Source organism: Pieris rapae, chromosome 7 (genome assembly GCF_905147795.1).
Source record: "Pieris rapae chromosome 7, ilPieRapa1.1, whole genome shotgun sequence".
NCBI lineage: Eukaryota > Metazoa > Arthropoda > Insecta > Lepidoptera > Pieridae > Pieris > Pieris rapae.
Window position 1 is genome coordinate 7723549 of NC_059515.1, and position 21286 is coordinate 7744834.

General features: G+C 33.6%; 1 protein-coding gene across 2 annotated transcripts in view; it reads right to left on the reverse strand.

The window, feature by feature from the left end:
* Window positions 1-2754: 2754 nt before the first annotated feature.
* LOC110994617 (vacuolar protein sorting-associated protein 13) overlaps window positions 2755-21286 on the reverse strand; it is a 47692-nt gene continuing 29160 nt past the window's right edge. The window contains exons 37-60 of one of the 2 annotated variants that reach the window (XM_022261385.2): window positions 20616-20813; window positions 20141-20297; window positions 19390-19508; window positions 18540-18764; window positions 17292-17507; window positions 16881-16922; window positions 16102-16305; window positions 15857-15994; window positions 15581-15727; window positions 15152-15300; window positions 14871-15002; window positions 14300-14515; window positions 12457-12622; window positions 11396-11618; window positions 10905-11080; window positions 10581-10700; window positions 9922-10031; window positions 9226-9421; window positions 8532-8681; window positions 8234-8323; window positions 7907-8076; window positions 5610-5736; window positions 5283-5408; window positions 2755-4161 (exon numbers count right to left, since the gene is read on the reverse strand). In XM_022261385.2, the coding sequence (XP_022117077.2) occupies window positions 3961-4161; window positions 5283-5408; window positions 5610-5736; window positions 7907-8076; window positions 8234-8323; window positions 8532-8681; window positions 9226-9421; window positions 9922-10031; window positions 10581-10700; window positions 10905-11080; window positions 11396-11618; window positions 12457-12622; window positions 14300-14515; window positions 14871-15002; window positions 15152-15300; window positions 15581-15727; window positions 15857-15994; window positions 16102-16305; window positions 16881-16922; window positions 17292-17507; window positions 18540-18764; window positions 19390-19508; window positions 20141-20297; window positions 20616-20813 (3798 nt within the window). In that variant the 3' untranslated portion in view covers window positions 2755-3960. The remainder of the gene's footprint in view (window positions 4162-5282; window positions 5409-5609; window positions 5737-7906; window positions 8077-8233; window positions 8324-8531; window positions 8682-9225; window positions 9422-9921; window positions 10032-10580; window positions 10701-10904; window positions 11081-11395; window positions 11619-12456; window positions 12623-14299; window positions 14516-14870; window positions 15003-15151; window positions 15301-15580; window positions 15728-15856; window positions 15995-16101; window positions 16306-16880; window positions 16923-17291; window positions 17508-18539; window positions 18765-19389; window positions 19509-20140; window positions 20298-20615; window positions 20814-21286) is intronic. The other variant, XM_022261396.2, reaches the window with a different exon arrangement.

Below are 21286 nucleotides of genomic sequence, written 5' to 3' on the forward strand. Positions count from 1 at the left end.
GTTTTCGTTGAGTGAAGGCCTTTGAAATCCGCAGTTTAAGTGACGCCTTTACGTCGACTGAAAATAAATATAAATATATATAATATAATAAACAAAATCGCCCGCGAAATAGACTTGTGCGGTCGTGTGAAACGACTGCGTCACCGTTGCGATCGTGGAGCTTAAACGATCAGATAGAAAACACGCTGACACTTTGAGCCTCCCATGTTCAAGTCTTTAACGAATTTTGGCATTTTGACTTTAGATTACATCCTTATAAAATTCAAATAGTCAAAAAGATCTAACCAGAATATTCCAAATAAAACCACCAAAAATTGTACTATCAGAAGATGTTACAGATTTTATTTTAGAGGAAAATTGGATGTACAATGTTTATTTTGGTTACGAGTTTCACTTCTACCTCGGAGGGTACGTTAATCGTCAAAATTACCGTTACTGGTCATCAACATAGTGATAAGCACACTGCCCCAAAGTAACTGTATAGTATGCAATATCGGCGAAAAAAAATAATCGGGCATAACCATCAAAAGTTTAACAACATTGGACCACAGCCCACACAGCTGGGGTCTCCATGGGCACAATAAAAGCGTTATTTCCGGGAAAAATCATAAGCCGCTATGGAGACATATTTTGGCTACACATATCTGCCGACTTCACCCGAGACAACTTTTTTCATGGGGTAATCTCAAAGCAAGACTTCATGATAACTTTCTTAGGAAGTTTTAATATTACTCTTAAGCTGTTGAAGGCTAAAATAACGACAGAAGTGAGAGCCATATCTGTTGACGTCCTGCAAACTCCACTTTAAAGAGTGAATTTACCATGGTGGAAGGCATCTTGATGGTGTTATATTCCGTACACAAAAATCCGCACTTATACATTATAATTTACTGCATTTATAATGTTACAAATACAATTTTTAAAGAAATATTTAAAGTTCAAAATCGGCGCTTTATTAAAAACAATAGATACATTAGTTATGTAAAAACAACGAAAGATTAACTTTCTTTCTTTTTATTATAATCTACCATTGAATTATTAGTACTCAGCCCACTTTGGACATCTTTTAAACTTTTAAGGGTTATTGAATAAGTAGAAATGTATGTGTTTTACATAGGAGACCGGTCCGATAAATACTTAGGCTCACCTCCCGATAGCATCACTATAGCAAGAACAGAATCACCATTACCGTTTCATTTTACAATAAGAGACGTAGTAAAATAGATCTTTTGTTGAATTGACAGCAGCTGTTTGACACGTTGCGAGCTTGTTAATAGTTTTTTGTGTCTCTTCAACCTGAACAAGTCTTATTGAAAAGTACCAAAATAGCTTATGACATAACCTATTTACGTCCACATTCAATGTTTTAATGTATAATAAAAATACGCAGTACATTTTTAAATAAAAATAATTGTTATATGATTGTTTGTGCCCTTAAAATTTAGACGTTTGGGGAGGCGCTTGAAATAAAAAATCACAATGCTTAGCTGGCTTTCAATTTTCTATTGGTAATATAATCATAAACACAACTTTTATCCAAATGTTACTTTCTGTGTCTTGAGGACAAAGGCAACAATTTGGTTGACTAAAATTTTACGTAGAATTAAGTCATTAAAACCTGTGATTAATAACACCGTGTATGTAAGAAATTATATTAGAAATAAAAATCTTTAATGAAATTTCTGAATATTTAAAAATATTTACTTTTTATTTTACCACATTACTTCAAACTTTTCATTGTTTTGCAGATTGAAATTATCGACTCAAATCTTAATTTTGAGAGAATATTAAGCTGACGAATGCTAAATTGTAATGGCCGTAAAGTGGTCATTAAGTTGAAACGTAAGCTGTCACTCAGAATATCCATTTTATAGTCCGAATATAAAATCCTTTACAGCTCACTTTGATTGTTACACTAACACGCTTATACGAATTCGGTTTATGCCAACATACGAAGCGTGTTTATATATTAGTTAGCTATTGCTCGAGTGACTTCACATTTTCAAGTTCCGAGCGGAAGTCTTCTCGTAAACAAAATCCGTTGCTTAAAGTATCTAATTCTGAGATTTAGAGTCGAAACAAAATGTGAACGTGACGTCATACCTTGCGCTAAGTCTTGACTCTAAATCTTACTCTAGCGGTGAACAGAAAATATACGTACTACATATAAGAAACTATATACAGTCAAACCGTTTACGACAGCATCGTTTAGACATACAGGTTTTTTTAACCAAATCAAAGGTCCTAACTGAATTCTATGGCAATTATTAGGTTCTTAACAACAGTGTCATCGGCTGTTACGACTATCGGTTTTTACGACCAAACATGAAATGTTAATAGACTATAGATCATAGTGCTCGAACACTTACGTGGCGATGAAAAGATCAGAAACAATATTTGAGACTAATTAAAGTTTAATACATATTTCTTATTTGTGGATGTAGTCAAACAGTAAGATTCCCAAATCCTAAGTGTAAACAACCAGGTACGATTGAATATTGAAATCTGTAAAACACTTTGTTTTGTAGAAAGAAATATCTCTTAAATTACAACAGTTAACTCTTCTTTTCTTAGAAAGTGACAACTCTAACACACCTGAAAGGTCTAATTTATTTATTCGTTTCTTTCCACATACCTAGATTTAACTTTAAAACAATGCACAGTACAGTACATCAGCATCGCTAAATATACTTAGTATATTACCTTTTACTTTATTTTAACTCGGCGCTAACGGAGTAAATAAAACAGTTTTTTTATATAATATACGTTTATTCCAAAGGTTCGAAAAAAGATCAAAATTAGTAAAGTGCAGTACGCATTACAAAGTATCTAAATTTTAAACACCAACATAAAACTCTTACAAAATAAATACATGCTAAAAATGATATATAAACATATAACAATGCCCGCATTTTGTCTAACACAATTGAGAATAACGAACATTATACATCTTAAAAAATAAACTAAGACACTGGTTTTGGTTCATTTGCTACAACGTAACAATAAAATATTTAATGGGACATTCAATAATCCACAAAACAGTACAATATACTCTAATATTATATTGGCATACAGTGCCTTACAATACGAGACACATTTTAAATGTCTCACAATTCGAGTTTCAATCAAGCTACGAGCCGTAGATTTACTATATGCATTCTGCATAGACTGTTACTTGTAATAATAATGGCAATTTGAATTTGGAACTAGGAAAATATTACGTTGAGCCAAAGCTTGTAAAAGCAAAACCCGTATTTAAATATTTGTACTTCGCAGAAGAAAATTGTGAGTAAAATAGTTTATATTATATATAAATAGTTTATATAATAACGAAAATTTAACAAATAGAATAAAAGTAACGGCGGTTTTGCAGTTTTCCATTTATATAAAATACAAAACGGAAGACAATAAATGCACTTGACATCTTAACGGAATCTATATCAAAATTGTACAAAATCTATAGGTATATATTTTGAAATATTCTACGATATAATTTGAAGACTCTGAACAATTTTATATATTTTATATACCAATCAAGAACGAGTATTTGACAGCACCTGAGAAATCCCGATGAGAATTACATCATACACAGAGTATAGTAAATATAAGCTTTAAGTAACTTTAATTTTAAACATTTGTCATTTTAGTCAACAAACTGTCAAATGTTTACTTCTATCAATTGTCATAGTAAAGAATAATTTGGCAGTTAACATTTGAATTTCGAACAAGATGGACTTTAAGCTAGAGCTCGTAATACAATATCACAAAGAAATTCATATATTATTACTTTGTGATTTATAATACACAATACCAATGATTAGTTCAGCGGAAGCCTTTAGGTGACAAATGGTGTATATTGAAGTGATAAGCTGTTGCAAGCAGTATGGTGCGTAAATCAAATATTAGTAGAAAGAATTGTGCCAGCCATTCGGTCGGCGTTATTCTTTCTACGTCCTCATGTCAACGGGCCGCGGCCATGAGACGTTCGCACTGGGCCAATAAGTACTTCTTCTGCTGCTCGTCGTATAGGAAGATAACTTTGCCGGACCCCGAACTGGAGAACATGCCTAGGACCTTACGTTTAGCGGTCGGTATGTATACACCTTTAGCGACCGCTGTAGGTATTTCTGGTATTTCTGTCCATAAGTACGTCCAGACGATCTGTATAAAGATACAGTTATAATACTCAGTTATATAAATGCAATTATAAGAAGGATATCATTGACTAATTTATAGACTATGAGACACTAATTAAGAGGTTGTAGGGTGCGTCTCACGTATCTTATCGAAGGTTCGAACCCCATCTGTGAAAAAGTCGACCGCGTTTATCTGGCACAGAATTGCCTGCATTTGGCACTCTGAAAGGTGAGATACTAATAATGCTTATATGTTAAGGTATTATATGTATATAATATTAAATAATTTTAATATATATATATGATGCCTTTTAAATATAAAACACATTTAAAAAACTTATGAATGGTTGCAAATATTCCTTGAAATAAATATCTAATTTATACAATTGTTTTGCATCAGTTTCCATAATAAGATATATGTATATATCAATCTCAATCTAATATAAATATTGAAATAAGTCCGATCCAAACCAAATAAAAATAACAATTTTAAGCACATTCGAAATAGACGTGTGAAAATAATGAAATATTTATATCAAATTACTGAGCGGGCGACGGTCGAGTAGTCGTTACATAATACATGACTCGCATGGACCTACATTACGATGGCGAATCGCATTTTGTCCTGCTTAACTTTGCAAACCAATCCACAACATTAATTAGGGGAATAAGTTTAGTTTTATTACACTATTTGAGTATTTTACAATTTTTATAGACATTTAAAATTTTGGAAGTATATATAAGTTAGCGTTGAGCTTTAGTCAATTTAGAAGGTAAGTGAAGAATAGTAATGTACTTATAAGTGATATGCAATGTAAAATCGTGTGCTCTTTTTTGGTTTTGGTAGCTCATTGGCTCATATTAACAGTACGTATTAAATTCGGGCCGATGACCGATTTTGCTTTAATATCTATGTTGTATTTTGTAATACTTATAAAAATACATTTTCAAGTTGTATAAGTTAATATTTATTTAACACTATTTGAAATTAAAGGGGTTTGAATATGCCTGTTAAACTTATGAAGAATAGTAATTCTTGATAAGATGAGGTCGTTCAAAATATACAAAATATTTAATGCCGTCTTTTAAAAAAAAAACATTTTGACATTCGTTATTCAAATATGCCAGGTGACTTTTAATACTAACCTGCCAACCACCGAAAACATTGTTCTTCTCAAGGTAGAACAGCCTTTTATCCGTACACATGACCACCTCCTTGGCAGCGATGACCCAAACGTGGGCCTCATATGTATCCGTACTCACAAACTTGCCCTTTGAAAGATTTACATTTACTACAGGGTTCAATCAAAACTTAATTATTTTATTATAAATAAAAAATACCCTGGGTGAAAAAAATTTAAAAAAAATTATTTATGCAGGTAAAACATCTTAAATTTGAAAATGCGTAATTTTTAATAGCAAAAGCCGTAAATCCAACTCAATCTATGAAACCTGTAATACTGTTTCTAATACCTTTTCCAGTTCAGAGAGCATCTTATAGCCTTCAGCTTGCAGGCGGGAGTACGGTCTAACGCCAGCATCGGGCGGCAAGTACCTCGCCGCACGACGTTTTGTTATCTCTTCAGACATATCTGCTGCCCTGTTTTATATTGTAAAATATATATACTTGTCATACAACTATAACTAAGGATAAAATTTAGTCACTCTCAAATCTTACACAAAATATATACCTATGTATTCAAAAATAATGTATTATCAGTAAAACCCTGTAATTCATTTAATAATACTACAGATAAATACAAAGACTAGCTACCTCTACAACATCGATGACCTCGACCAGCGAGGGTTCGATATTGTTGAAAATTTTTTTTTCGTAATAGCGAACTTAATTACGTTAATTACGGCAATTGGTTTATAAATGATAGAAAGGCAATAAGGGGCCGTATAAGTATTACCTAAGCAGATTTACTGCAATTTATGCCCCCTTCATCTTGTCAGCAAAAGTAAGCTAAGTTCTCAAAAATAATAGTACATAAACGTATTAATTTTTTCTAGCTCGAAAATGCATTTCGTTTTCAAGCATACACAATTTGTAAAAAGTAAATAATAACTGATGACGTAATCACGAAATCAGAAAAACACCCCCCCTCCGACCCTATAGTGCTTACGTAATACTTGAACGGCCCCTAAGCGAGCATGCTCGAAAATTAATTAGATATTGCCGATTTGTTTAGAATGGTTAATGAAAAACGACCGTTGTTAATTAATTATTCTATACGCTTAAATCTTGTAAACCATAAACACCTAAATATACATAACGAGGAAACTGTAATGTAATCAACCGTTGACCATATTAAGGAATTTCATACTTGTTACTACAAAACCATGAAAAATTTTGAATGAAGGAATGATAATCATAGAGCAACGGGCGCCAGCTAATTGTAAGGAATTGATATAGCATTATTACTTAGTTACATAATCAATTCAACTAAACTAAACAATATCTACATTCAATGTACTGTTACTTGGTTTCATAAAATACTGAAGGACCTTTTAATGGAGGTAAGGAGAGTAAAAGTGAAGTCGACCAAGCCTCCAGTGGGCCTCACGAGCAGGCCTAAGATCCCAAGACCTAGACCACGCGCAAAGCCCTTAACTCCGCCCGTGGTAGCGCCCCGTACGGGTCTTACCACCACGCCACGGATTCCATCCACTACGCCCTGAATTACATTTAAGTTTTACACGAAAAAGGTTTTTATTTAAAAAATTATTTCATTTAAAAAAAGAAATCCGAATTACCTTCAAAGGTTCACTTATCACAAAAGCTAATTTTATAATATTAATAGAATCTACCCTGATTCGCCCAATTTAACAGTCGAGATAACTCCATATTAAAAAAACCCTATTTGCAATATAACATATATTTAATAAGAACGAAAAATATATCGTATCTTAAATTATTGGCTTATAGGAACATCCAATTACTATACTATTATCGAGTACATTCGATCATAAACTAATCGGTATTTTCATTAATAATAAATTTACTAAGGGTCACATGAAAAGTACGACGTTTCTTGTAAGCCGGTAATGATCAAGAGATTCTCATATTATCAAGGTGTTTATGTGTAACGAGAAAACTTTGATTTCACCAACTAATTCTTCAAAATTTGATTTAATTATAACTTAGCAAAATAAATGTATAAATTAGCTAAATCTTAGCAGAAATTTTAAAATTCTGAAGTGGTTGATATTATCCTATCGCAGAACAAACCAATCCAATCGGACTAAATGGTCTTATATATTTTAGAATACATATACAATGTAGAGACAACACAATTCATTTTAGTAACACACTAACTCATTCCACCACTCAAAACGACTTCACTGTCATAAATTTTATAGCTTCGTAAATCAAAGCATTCGAGCATGCTAGCGTTTATTTATACGATATGATGAGACTACAAATGATTATAAAAATATTTCAAAGTAATACATAGACGCGTGATCGTTCTTGTAAACCTCATATCGCATAAATAGAGGCCTCTTCCATACAATCATAATTTCGAATACTATAATACAAACAATAATGTAAAAGTATACTTTTTAATAGGACTGTTATATGTAATAATGAAGATAAATTCGAATTGAAAAAGAAAGATCAAATTGGCAATCGTACAGAAGCCATGCAAATGAATGTGCAAAAAAAGCGGAAAAAATATTATGTATATTACAAACAAAATTCAGCCACAACCCAGCGAACGCATACGTTAGCAGAACGTGCACAGAAACGATCACGCGTGCACTACCTTTTGACGGCGTCAAAGGAGCCAGAGGCGAAATCCACCACTCCGGCTGTAGGCCGAGCCACTAAACCCACTGCCCCCATCCCCAAGCCCTTGAAGAAACCTTCAAATCCATCCTCACGAGCGCCATCTATCGGCTTCGTGAATACTCCAGTCACTCCATCCACTATGCCCTGTCATGGATTTTTCACACATACAGACACGCTTCGTAGGGAAGTAAAAATATAAATGTACACAGTAGACATCTTAACCTTAGGATTTTTCATATACAAAAAAAGAGAAACGTATTAGATAGAAAATCATTAATAATATTGGATATAATCTACATACCATTACAAGACCTTTCCCACTCCTGGCTAAGCCTTCTTGGAGGTTAGCGGGAGGTTTGTTAATATTATCTCTTCGTCTTCTTTGGTATTCCTACAAAATAATTAAAGAGTGATTTGTAGGTGGTTAAAAATAACAAATTCCATTATAATGAGTCACTAGACAAAACTTGCCCTTGAACATTCAATTTTTGTTGTTTTATCTTATTGCCTTAATAAGCCAAGAACTCATATTCAAAGCATCGAAAAATCTGTTCTAAAGACATTTCTAATAAATGCAGAGAACAAATATGTTTACTCACTTTATCCAAAGACAAAGCAGCTAGTCCATGCCCCATGGCCCCGGTGATACGTGAGACGGCTCCAGCGGCTCCACCCACTGTGTGTCCCACCAAAGATCGGACTCCTAGCATCAGACCTTCCGCAAACTCACCCGGCCCTTGGATAGCACCCTGACAAAATATTTATCATAAATACGAGATAGAATTATTATATAGTCGTGAATTCTGGCATCAGCAATGATTTTAAATTATCAAAATGTCATAAAATATTTATTATACGGTAGACTCAATCAATTTCAATATGAAACTTCCAGTTTCACTTTTTAAATCAAAAACAACAAAATATCTTTATTACGTCAAATTAAATTAATTGTAAATTAACATTTACTACCAGTTTGCAAGTCAAGAAACTTTCCGCCACTCTTTTCAATCGCCAAGTTTTTAATACATATTGTTTGAACTGGAGCAAATCAAACCCATGGATTAGGATCATTTAAGTATTTGTCACATTTATAAAAAGCTTTATTAATAAATTTACTTTTAACGTCGTAAGTTAAAATCTTATTTATGTCTTCCGTCGTATGAAAAAAAAAGTCTAACATATTTATTATTTTGGCAGCAATGTTAAAAATATAATATTTTTCTGTGATTTATAATCTTAATAGAAATATATATTCTTAAGAATAGCAGTCAACAAATAGTGCGAGAAACAAACCTGGAACGGCTCGTAGAACAAGTCTTCTACGCCCTTCTTCAGTCCAATAACAAGTCCATACGGGTTTCCAATGACGTCCAATCCTAGTACTAAAACGTACAGCTGTTTGAGAGCTTGACCCGTGTAATGACTCTGCACTTGGCTAATCAGTTCCTTTTGCGAGAGGAACTCGTAGTTTCTCTCGTAGTACGACAATCTAGAACGTGCAAAATAATACAATTTTCTTAAATGTAACGTAAAAAGAAAGTCGTAGAAAGATCTTTATTTATAATTATTAAAATTGATATTTTGGCTAAATGAGTATATCTAGTAATGTGAAAGAATTAAATTGGATAACTGGAATATGATATATCAGTGCCAATTTTACACCTGTTTCACAAATTTGGCTAATTTGACGGTAGTACTTGTAAAATCACTATGGGCGCATTTTTATTTCAAAAAGGAAATTTTTTCTTCAAGTGTTAGTGAATCCAGTATAAGATATATATTTATTTATAACATAATATATATTCATAAAAACGCCGTCAGAATTATAAGACAATTTGTCTCTTTCCGACAAATTGAATTGTCGTTGTAAAGAAACAGATCACTGCCTTAATATCGTTATAATTGAGTTTTCTGTAAAACAATTATAAAGTCTAGCAACAACAATCTTGATCTTTGATATTTTTATAAATTTTACTAAATAAAACATACTTGAAGACCACATCGTTCATGTCGGTAAGGGTTACGCCGATACTTTGCAGTACAGTACCAATAAATGTCGGCAATTGGCTCGCTCCACCCAGGGAAAACGACACGTGTACCTGTTAGAGTAACAAAATGAAAGAAACTTTACTACCCATAATAAGAAAAGATATAAAAAAAATGAGAAAGTGCAGTCCCACACTAGGATCTCGTGTCGTGGGCAGCTAGACTCTTCCACTTGACATACTTATGATTACAGGTTCTTAAAATAATCAACTCTACGTAGAATTGATTACTTTAAGAACCTGCAACAACAAGTACACTTATGAACGTCAAAAAAATTAAATTAACTGTGAATTTATATTTACTGCCAGTTCTCAAATGAAGGGCGTAAAAAGAAGAGAAGAAGAAGAAGAAACTAGCAATAAACTCTGCGCCACTCTTTTTAATCGCCAATTTTTTTTTACCATGTTACCGATTCAGTTATTTCAACTTCCTTTAGAGAATTGTTAATAAGCAAAACGTAAAATTACCTACAATTGTCTTTGTTACATTAAATAAGAAAATTAAAAAAGTTCTTATAACATCTTCTGTCCGCCGTTAGCACCTTACTGAATTCTTTGAGTTAAAAATGATCTATTAAAAAAAAAGTTTTCGTAAATACTAACTTTAAGTGGTGACAAGTGAAGATTGTCGTAGAAGTTCTTGAGATCCGAAGCAACGCCCATAGCGGCTACAGCCTCTAGCGGCTGACCCGCCCTTTCTAGATCCGCTTGGAAGGCATCCAACTGCAAATGTATTGTTTAATGTAGAAAATCGTCATTTTAATTAATAAATACCTTTCATTGCGTGCTTGATTATGATGTAGATACAAATGAAAATAAAGTTCATGTGAAGAAAATATATATGTACATTCCGAAAACAAAAGCCGATATTAATATACAAAAAATAGTAAACCAACAATTTTAGTTCAATTAATATAAAATACTTACAGCTTCCTGTTCTGTAAGCAATCTCAGTGGGAACATGCCCATGAGGGCATTGATGAAGCCCATATCCACCTTCACGTGGAATTCTTGGATCAGCATCTTGTAGTACTTGTACTGACGCACTTTACTATGTTCCATTATACGCTCCACTATCGAGACTTCGATGAAGGGTCTGGTTCCTGTTAAAAAGTATGTCTTTATGTGGAATTAAATAGATTAAGTATTAAATACTATATAGTCGTTGAAACGAAAAAGCGGCAGTTAAAAGAGACAGACACACAAAAAAAAGATAAGATTTCTACCTAGCAAAAAATGACATATTATTAATTATAAAAACTTTGTTTTTGAATGTTTCACTTCTACCACGTGCGAATCACACACATCTAATAAATCTATAGATTGCGTAAATCACGTCAGAGATGGCACGCTATATATTTTCTTTTATTAATGAGAATTGTGAAACGATTGAACAGGCGAATAACATAAACAATTACCGCTTGGATCATCGTTGGCCACCGACTTCGGCAGAGGAACAGGTGCAAGCACCACTGGGAAGGTCGGCAAGGACAGTTGCTGATCAGCCTGAAGCCTGTATAGACGTGCGTGAAGTCTTCTCGAATGAGCTGTTACCCCATATCTCGCCCATAAACCCGGTTGGAGAGTACGTCGTAAGAGACGCTGGGATGGTTTAAGTATACGCATCTCCTCAAAGTCCACCTAACGAACAAAAGTTTATTCATTGGAATATTCTAGAAAATCCTCGGTCCTTTATTCAAGTTTCAAAATATTCCATAGCTTGTATCCAGCTATTGTACATGCTGTCTGATATTGTTTGATTGAGCCATGAATACTTTTTTAATTTTATAAATTAGGGAATTAGAAGTAGTTACCTATTATATACATATTATTATTTATCTGAACTGCCTTTAGTAGTCTAAAGGCTTTTTGCGATTCCCATCACTAAAATCGAAGGTTCGAACCCCAATGTGTTCTTAGGGACTTTCTATATGCGCATTCGTACGTTGACGGAAAAAATCAACGGTTTCAGACACGAAAGGCTAATCTCTTATTTCGTAATTATTAAAAACGAATCACCACGAAAACGACACATACAGCTTAGACAGAGGCTACATACTTTTTTTTAAAGTGAAATCTTCTTTAGCGGCATTGTGCACTTTTTTTGGAATGGGTAAAAAAATGTTAATCTCGCTTCAGGACACGTAACCTGATTGAATATTCGTAAGACGAAGGGAGAGTATACAGCTGGCGCGGCGTATTTAATGTAATATAAATTGTCATGTTTTTGTACGATAGCGCAATAAATAAATATTGTATTCTACCACATAACTAATAGTACTTTTATACTGATAATTAAAGCAATTCGTGAAAAATTATTCCCTAACCATTCCAAAATATAAAAAATGCCGGCACTAGAGAGTGCAACCCGTAGTTTTTTTTTAAAATTAAATACTACTACACGCACAAATCAACTTGGAACTTGATTTGACGATAATGGCACTTGGCGAAGTGCCTATTTAACTGAGTGTAGTCTCACCTCAACACTGTCGTCGATGTGCACTCGCGGGGAGACTTCTTTGTCACCGACCATTTTCTCAGCGATATACTTCTGATAAGCTTCCTCGTATTGTACCAATTTCTGGCCTTCGATCTTCCTATATCTACGTGCACCGATTTTACATTGCTCCCATATGATACCCGAACTGAAAATATCTATATGTTAATATTTATTACGTACAGTGTAAACTCCATATAACGACACTGAAGGGACTGTTAATTTTATGGAGTTATAGAGAGTTGTCGTTAAATAGAGAGCAGAAAAATCTGAATTAGAAAAAGAAAAAGTTGATTACAGACTAAGTTAAGTACATAGAAAAAAATGGTATCTTTATTTATTTTTATTTATTTAATTATAAGTAATCTAACAGCTTATACTTATACATATTATTATAATACAAAATACTAAGACAATACAGACAGCCAAAACAGATTACATAGATAAACAATTTATGTATAAAAAACAGCAAACAAGTACAAGTAACTGTAGTACTGCTCAGCGGAAGAGGAGGAGCGGAGAGAGGAAGAGGAACTTCTGTTCCTCTCTTCCTTGTGCTGGATACTGTTTCTCACTGAATCCAAGCAACAACAGTCTTTACGTACAAGCAATACCAATTTGTAAACATTGACGAATTTCTTGGACAGTTCGTAGGCATGATGCCGACAGTCGTGTTTTTTGCGGGCTAGGATAATAAAGCGTCAAAAGAACGTACACAGCTGCTTATTTTTTACTTATTTAAGCAACTGAAAAAGTACTCTATTAGAGTGTATCATTATATGAAAGACAAGTGAAACAAAACAACATCAAATGATTTCGACGTTAAACACGTTACATAAAGTTTACACTGTACTATGCAAACTTTCATTAATAGGTAGACTGGAAAGAACGAATCAAAGATCACCACAAAACTACTATTTACAAACTGCTTTTAAGCTTCTTTGGCCATATTGCCAGGAGAGAACCAAATAGTCTTGAAAAACTGTTAATGGTAGGGAGAGGTGATGGCAGAAGTCGAGATCGCTTACAGGTTAGTCCGAACAAATTAATAAATTATGGGATGTTGATCCCAAATATCCAAAGACAAGCTGAGGAGGTAGCTGACGTCGACGTATATGTTGGGACCTTTCAAGACATGCACCTTAAGTGAAGAAGACTACGAAGAACTTTGTGTTATTGTGTTATATATGTGCGTTGCAATTTAATATGAGCTTCTGAAAACACCTACATGTATTAATTTTTTATCTTATGTTTTCTTCAACATTCCGAGGTTATCTTACTTTCACAAAACATTTATTTTTTCATAGTTATCACTACGGAGGATTAATTCATTTAATGGATACATTTATTTTTTATATCCAGTAATATGAGAGCAAAAATAGTTATTTATCTATTTCATACAGAAATTTTAGTAACAATTATTCTTATTTTTTATTTTCTATATACACCCCAAGATTTGTTTACTGCCAGAATGACCAGCGCTGTGGAACACGTCTTCACAGCATAATGCTGATCGAGGGCCAATTACAACCACAGCACACACACATTTAGAATGTACTTTTTTCTTTCTATACTTTTTTGTTATTTTGCTTTTATGAATATTATATTATATTTATTTAGTATGTGTGTTTCGTTACTTATAAATGTTATGTCTATGTCTACGATGAATCTTTAAAAAAAAATTTTTGCTTAGTCTGTTCGAGTCATTGACCTTTTTTTATAGGAAAGATCAGCAATACATTTGAATAGCATCGATTTTCGGGTAAAAACACGTCATTAGTTTATTTAATTTACCAAAAATATACCTAAACTACTTAAAACTTACTTAGATATACTGATATAGAGAATTTCCGTGAGCTCGTAGTCGTTGACGAGCGACAGTCCAACTCCGTGCATGGCCAATTGGAATTCCGTATGAACAGGTTCAGCCTCACCAATCGTATGAGCGCCACTCGCCAATATCGGATCCTCCGTCAGGAGTATCACTCTTTGGAGACCATCCAGAAACGATACCCATGTTATGCGTTTCGTATCGTTAATCCTACGAAATGAAATAAAATTATTTTAAGTATTTTTATTACGACTTATGCTACATGCATATCTTGGCGACTTAGTATAGTTTAAAATATATCCAAAAGCTCAGAGACGTAATTAAAGCTTTAACCGCTAAACTAAGAAATCTGAACTGATTTTTCATGTTTATTATAAATTTAAAAAATATTTGTATATAAAAATTATTACTTAATATTGGCTATTTGTATACTTTTCTAACTTTTTTAATCGTATATAAGCCCTAATAAAAGTAAATAAACTATTTATAGCTACTTCAAATTTTGTCCCTATGAGATGTATGTCAAAATTAAGGAACGTTAAAGAATACATCATTTGTTTCTTACATAAAGTCACCGATACCATCCTTCCTTAGATCGTTGTCTATTTCCTTTCGTTTGTGTCCCTCAAAAATTAACGTCCTTGGTCCAGCGGGATTATCCCAAGTGTACAGCATTCTATGCATCGATGGGATTTTTCTAGAAAATTTGGTTTTAAACATTAATATAAGTCATTATTTCAACGTCTGGTCAATTAAAATCAAGTCAAGTTTATGAGTTTTTATAATGAGTTATATAATTAATATACAAATAATGTTAAGTTAATGAGTTAAATAAATCAACTATACCTAATATTAACGTTTTCTTTTTCGTATACGTTGACAGCGTGCGTAGTATAGTTGACCAGCAATGCGGGCGCGTGTCCGTCGCGATACTGACGTATTGTTACGTACGTACCGCCTTCGCTCAATTGCACTTCTACGTGCAAACCACCGTACTGCAAACAATGGCAATTGATTCGTTCCCATTAGAAGTAATGAAATGTGAAATATTATTACTTGACAAATTGTTTAATTAAACCTTAAAAAGGTTTCTTAATACTATTTACATTTAAAATTTTATCATATTACAAGAAAAAACTGTTGATAAATATATACTTTGTATGATCTGATGATAAATGATAACATTTACAATGCTAGAAGGATCGCAACTGCGAATCTTATTGTTTACAGTTATTAGTTTATTAGCTCGGAAATACCTACTTATAAAATACTTACGTGATTGTTCAATTTTAAACAGACACTATGTTGCTCGGTGTACAGAAAAGGTGCCGCGTGCTCAGTTGATCCTGAAACTCGCACGAGCAACAGCTTATCTTCTTTTTCAACTATCGGCCACAAAGGAGCACTTGAATTTTGTTCAACCTATTGTGAAAAATATTTTATAAATCAATAATCAACAATTAAAGAACTTTCTCGAAGATTAAAAGAAATTGATCACGAAAGTTAGTTTTTACAAATTGTTAATGTCTTTTAAACAGTATAACAATATACCTCTCTCCAAGCATCTCCGGAACGATGTAACTCTTGATATTGTATGGCAAATGGGCATTCGTTAAGAATGAGAAAGAATGGTGTGAATATAACCATTTTTGTTAAACTGTTGAATGTCAACTGATTTGTGACTGCGACCTGAAAGTAAGGAATATCAATGTAATAGAAATTTCATTTGAAATAACATAAACCAAATCGTACTCTATTTGCTTAACAACACAACTTAGTTGGTGAATAGAACTGACCTGATAGGTCCGACCTTCGTTTTTACAAATAATCACACCAGAACTTCCTGGAACATCTAGTGAGAATTTATCAGACCACTCCCCAAACTCCACTCGTATGGCAGCCTTCTTTTTCCCAAAGAAATTCTTCGCGCGGAACGAGAACAGTATCGGCTCCTTATAATCCTTCGGGTGGAAGATTACATTGCCTGTCTCGTCGATATTCTGCAAAACAGTCACACATACAACCTTATAACCTACAAAAAATCCATCACCCTATTTCGAAGTATCAGCACCGTATACCTCTTGTAAGATAGATCGTGAAATTTATATACAAATGTCGCGTTATCTGAAAAGTTCATTTAGTGTAAATGTAAAACATGCAACATGCTTGTTGGCGTGGATAAGGATAGGTTAAAGAGTTTCTTGGTGTTTGCACAAGCTGAATGTAATATATATTTTATTTTTTAAAAGCAATGAAATGTGTTTGCACTCACCGGCAAACATGTAGAATGGCGTCTAATTAATTTACAGCAACGACTATGTTCTATCTGGAATATACAAATTCAATACTAAATGAAAACTATGCTCGAAACGTCAAAAGATCTATTCAAACAACTCGAAACATGCAATTTCAACATCAATGTTTAGGTTGTCAAAAACGATGTATGATGCATCATGTAAAGGTTACTAAAAAGCGGATGTTGGGAGTTATATGCAAGCTAATACAATGAATATTATAATGACCAAGAATCGTAAAACTAAATGCGCAGTACTAAAGCTTATTCTCGCAAAGATACCTTATTGGGGGTGCTGGAATCTTTTTCGGGTTTCTTTGATTTCTGTAATCACGTAACATTGAGTGGTAGACGATTTTGGGTGGATATTTAAAATAAAACCATCTTTTAAATAATTTGGTGATATCTTGCATTTTTCCTTAACCGAATTGAAATGTTTCCACATTGAAAAATAATATCATTCACTTGCTCAATTCAAAACAATAAATCATTCTTAAAATCACCAAATGACTTTAAAAAAAACCTAGAACTGGCAACTTAAATATTCAACTGACAATTATTACGAGGCCGCCATTTCATTCACATTAATCTATAACAAGTCCATAGTAGATAAAAAAGGGTAGACTAACATATACTGGATGCCTAAAGTTTGTAATTGGAACAAAAAAATAACTAAAATCTATAGTTACTTACCCTATAGCAAAGCGTAAATCCAGTTTTATTAAGCATCCAGAAGGGGCAGTAGAGTGAGAGTAGCTGTGTGCCTTCCGTGTCGACACTGTGCATTCCCAGTTCCAAGACCATAAGAGCGGGACTGTCGTGTGATTCGAAGGACCAAACAGAGAGTTCGCTATTTTCTTCGGGTAAATTCTTTGTGCAAACCCAGCATTTGTCGAGATAGTTTTGTATCTAGTAAACACATGTGAATATTATTTAACATTTACAGATATGAAAACGTGCAACATTACACAACATAGTTTAAATATAAATAAATTGGTAGATATATGTGATCCGATCCACAGTTAAAAAAAAAATCTGGAGGTCTTTTTACAAAAAGGCCATCTAGGAATATTATAGAAATATAAATGAATTTAAATGTACAATGTATCTGAAATAAAACGCTTAATTTATTATTAATTTAAAATATAATGAAAAAATCATGTAAATTTCAAAGGAAAAAAGACAGATACCTAGATGCATCGAATTCATTAATTTTATAACTCTTATTTAAATAGTTTATATTGATGCTCCTGTGCAGTAACTAGAACCAGCTGAAGTATTTCTGAACCAATTCGAATTAGGGTCGTTCAAGAAAAGAGCGTACCAATTCTTAAAAAACCGGCAACGCACTCGCAAGCCCTCTGGCAATGAGTGTCCAAGGGTGGCGGTATAACTTAACATCAGGTGAGCATCCTGCCCTGCCACCTGTTCTATAAAAAATCCAGTTGCAATATCATATATTTCGTAACGTTCAAATGGTTTTCTTCTACAAATCCCACATTGATACTAAAGGTAGGCTGTTAACAACTTGCATTGTATCTTGCGATAGTCTAAAAGCGGAAGTGATGCCGGTCCACTCCCGTACGTTCAGCATTTTTCAACAGCCCGTCTCTTTCCTTGAATTTTGCCCATCATTATAAACTGCACAAGTATCGATGATGACCCAAATATGTCTGTATTAACTTCCGTGTCGTCCCGATGCGTGAAAGGACTATTAGTATCCATCTGATGAGAAGACATCTTAAAAACTTCAAGGCATCTTTTTGTCTTTTTGAATAGCACATGCCTCACTGTCGTATAATCCAGATGTAATAGAGTAACAGTAGATAACATTGGACAGCTCATGAAAAGAAGCCTGGGCCGTTTGTTGTGAGATTCAATTTCTGAATAGGAATCCCATATTTCGGTTCAGATGGTAAACAAATAAATAATAAAACTCACCATAATAACGATAGACGCTCTATTGGGCGCTAAATGAGATAAATGGAACATCTCCCCCGGCTTGAAAAGTTGCGTTCGTTTGAGCCCCAATTGTGACACCACGATGTCAATGGGCAAACAGTTTTGTAGCTTCACGGCTGGTTTCAGGACAACATCGTAGCATGAAGACGCAAATGTGTGACGGTTCGTTTGTTCAAAGAAAACCTGTTCCATTGTACCAACGGCCTGTTCAAAATATTTAATTTGTAAATACGGCACTTGACGTCAAAACTTTCAATACAATTAAATTCTAACAAGACTTCATAATTAATTAACATTTATTAATTCAATTCTTGTTTTCTGTTTCATATACATATATTGTTTATCTATGTTATGTTTTGGCTGTCTGTACTGTCTTATAATATGTATAAGTATTAGCTGTACATTCCTTATAATTAAACAAATAAATAAATTTGTTAACACAAAAAAGAACCGGGAAGGTGAAATAAAAGTGATAGCGGGAAGGACTGGAATGTGGTGGCGAGGATGAGAGACAAGTGGAAGAATTTGGAGGCTTTTACTGCGTCAGAGATCGTTTACTACTATTAAATATAGACTTAATGTAATCCTGATTATGCAGTTGAATACAGGCTGTTTTAATTCTTTTAACACAGAAGTCATTGACTACGAATTAAGATAATATTTGTCGGAATCAAATCAATTATATGTATGCAATATTCATGGAAAAGAAAAACCAAAACCATCTTTTACAAGTTCCATTTATTATACGAGGACTGCCAATATCAGTAGTACTCCTGCGTCACTCTTACTACGCTGATTATTCAATAATAATTATTATAAAAAAACATACCCTCAGATAGAATTTCTCGCCACTGTTCTTGTCTTTCGAGTCACATTGAAGAAGTTTTGATATTTTTGGCTCTTGCTGTAGTTCTCGCCATACGAACGGTGATACGGATACCGTGAAACCTAAACATAAAGTTCTTTAAAAAAATTGGCACTATAGAGAAATTGGCTTTGAAAATTTAAAGCCTATTACAACTCATACCTACCAAAAAAATAATAAAATAGTGGTATTAAATAGCCGATATACATATAACATATCCCATATATGTCGCAGCCAACTAGCTTAATCTGCCGTTCAATTAACAGGCTAGCCGTTTAAAAAGATGAAACGATGATAAAACATATTTATTTTAAAATTAAATAGCTTCAGTCAAATTCATATAATTATTGGCACTACACTTGTTGTTTTTCATGAAACTTTGGAAAACACCATCAAAGTTGTGGTTTTCCGACGCAATATTGACAGTTTGAATAGTGTCTAATTATATTTAAACTAACAGTCTAGGCGAGTAATGAAACGTCGTCGATCCAAGTAATTTGCCTAGCTGTTTGATCAACTGGCTGAAAATCTTTCAGGTCGTTAGTTAAACGGCAGGGCTGTTAATTAAACGGCTAATTAGGGTAGTTGGCTTCAACGTATATAAACCTACCCTTTCATTTAAAACAGTTAAAAAAGCATTCAATACATCGCCCGGGGAACAAGTGATACGTGGCTTAAACAAAAAGCTATAATAATAAGGTATAATTCAACTGACCTTCGACAGAAAAGAATATCTCTGCAGTGGGCGTGTGAACGGCTTGTAAGGGAAGCCTGAGAGTCCCACCCGCACTCACTTCGCCCAAAAGACGGACTTCATTCCCGCTCAATGTCATGTAGTATACGCAAACTGGAACCGCTAACGTATTCGTCACCTAAAGATACAAATACGTGTCAATTGAAATGTAAACAACACCTCTAGAACTACTAAACCGATTTTTGTGAAACTTGGAATGTTATAAATGAAAATGGCTCATCACGGCTTATTTTCCGAGAAATTTGAGGACAAGCATAGACTTACAAAACTTAACAAAAAACTTCCATTTTTTTCGATTAATCTAGATTTTAACATAGTGGTCTATTCCACCTAAGGGAACGGAAAAAATTTAATCACTATTAATTCATTAGTTTTTGAGATATGCGTTCTCGCATTAGGTATTAAAAATTTAATTTTTCTAAAAAAATTTCGTTACCTGAACAACGCTCCTTAGATAAATGTGTAAAGCGGCGTCTTGCATGACGACGTCGCTGATGAGCCCTCGTGGCTCCATGGCAGCAGCATGAGGCACGTTCTTGGCCCTGCTTTCCCCCGAGTTCTTGCGACCAAGCGGGAAATATCGCTTGTCTGCTCGTTCTACTGGTATTTGGACATCTTCGTTTAACTCCACTATCTGTAGGATAAAATACGAAAGCCGTTTTCTAGGTTGACTGAACAGTGGTATTTCGCTGATAAGTCTTTGTCTAGTGGCTTCAGGGCATGTCTTGAATCCAAAAATAAAGATTTTTAGCGTCTTTCAGAAACAGAAGGCCGATCACCTATATGCCTATTCAACAAACGAAATATAAATCTGAGGCCCATATATATATATCTAATATATAATAATAAATATATAATATCTATATATATATATATGGGCCTCAGATTTATATTTCATATAATAATCATACTTCGAAGTACAATATAAAATAAAACAATGTATTCCAATATACATTGTAACATGTTAAGTTTGTTATGGAAGAGCTGGGAACTGACACAACAAATAATAATATATAATAAAAAGAAAATAAAAAAATGACGGTATTTTTTACCTAAATGGGTTCTCCGATCTAACAATGGTAACTTATAATTTTGCTTACAAAAATA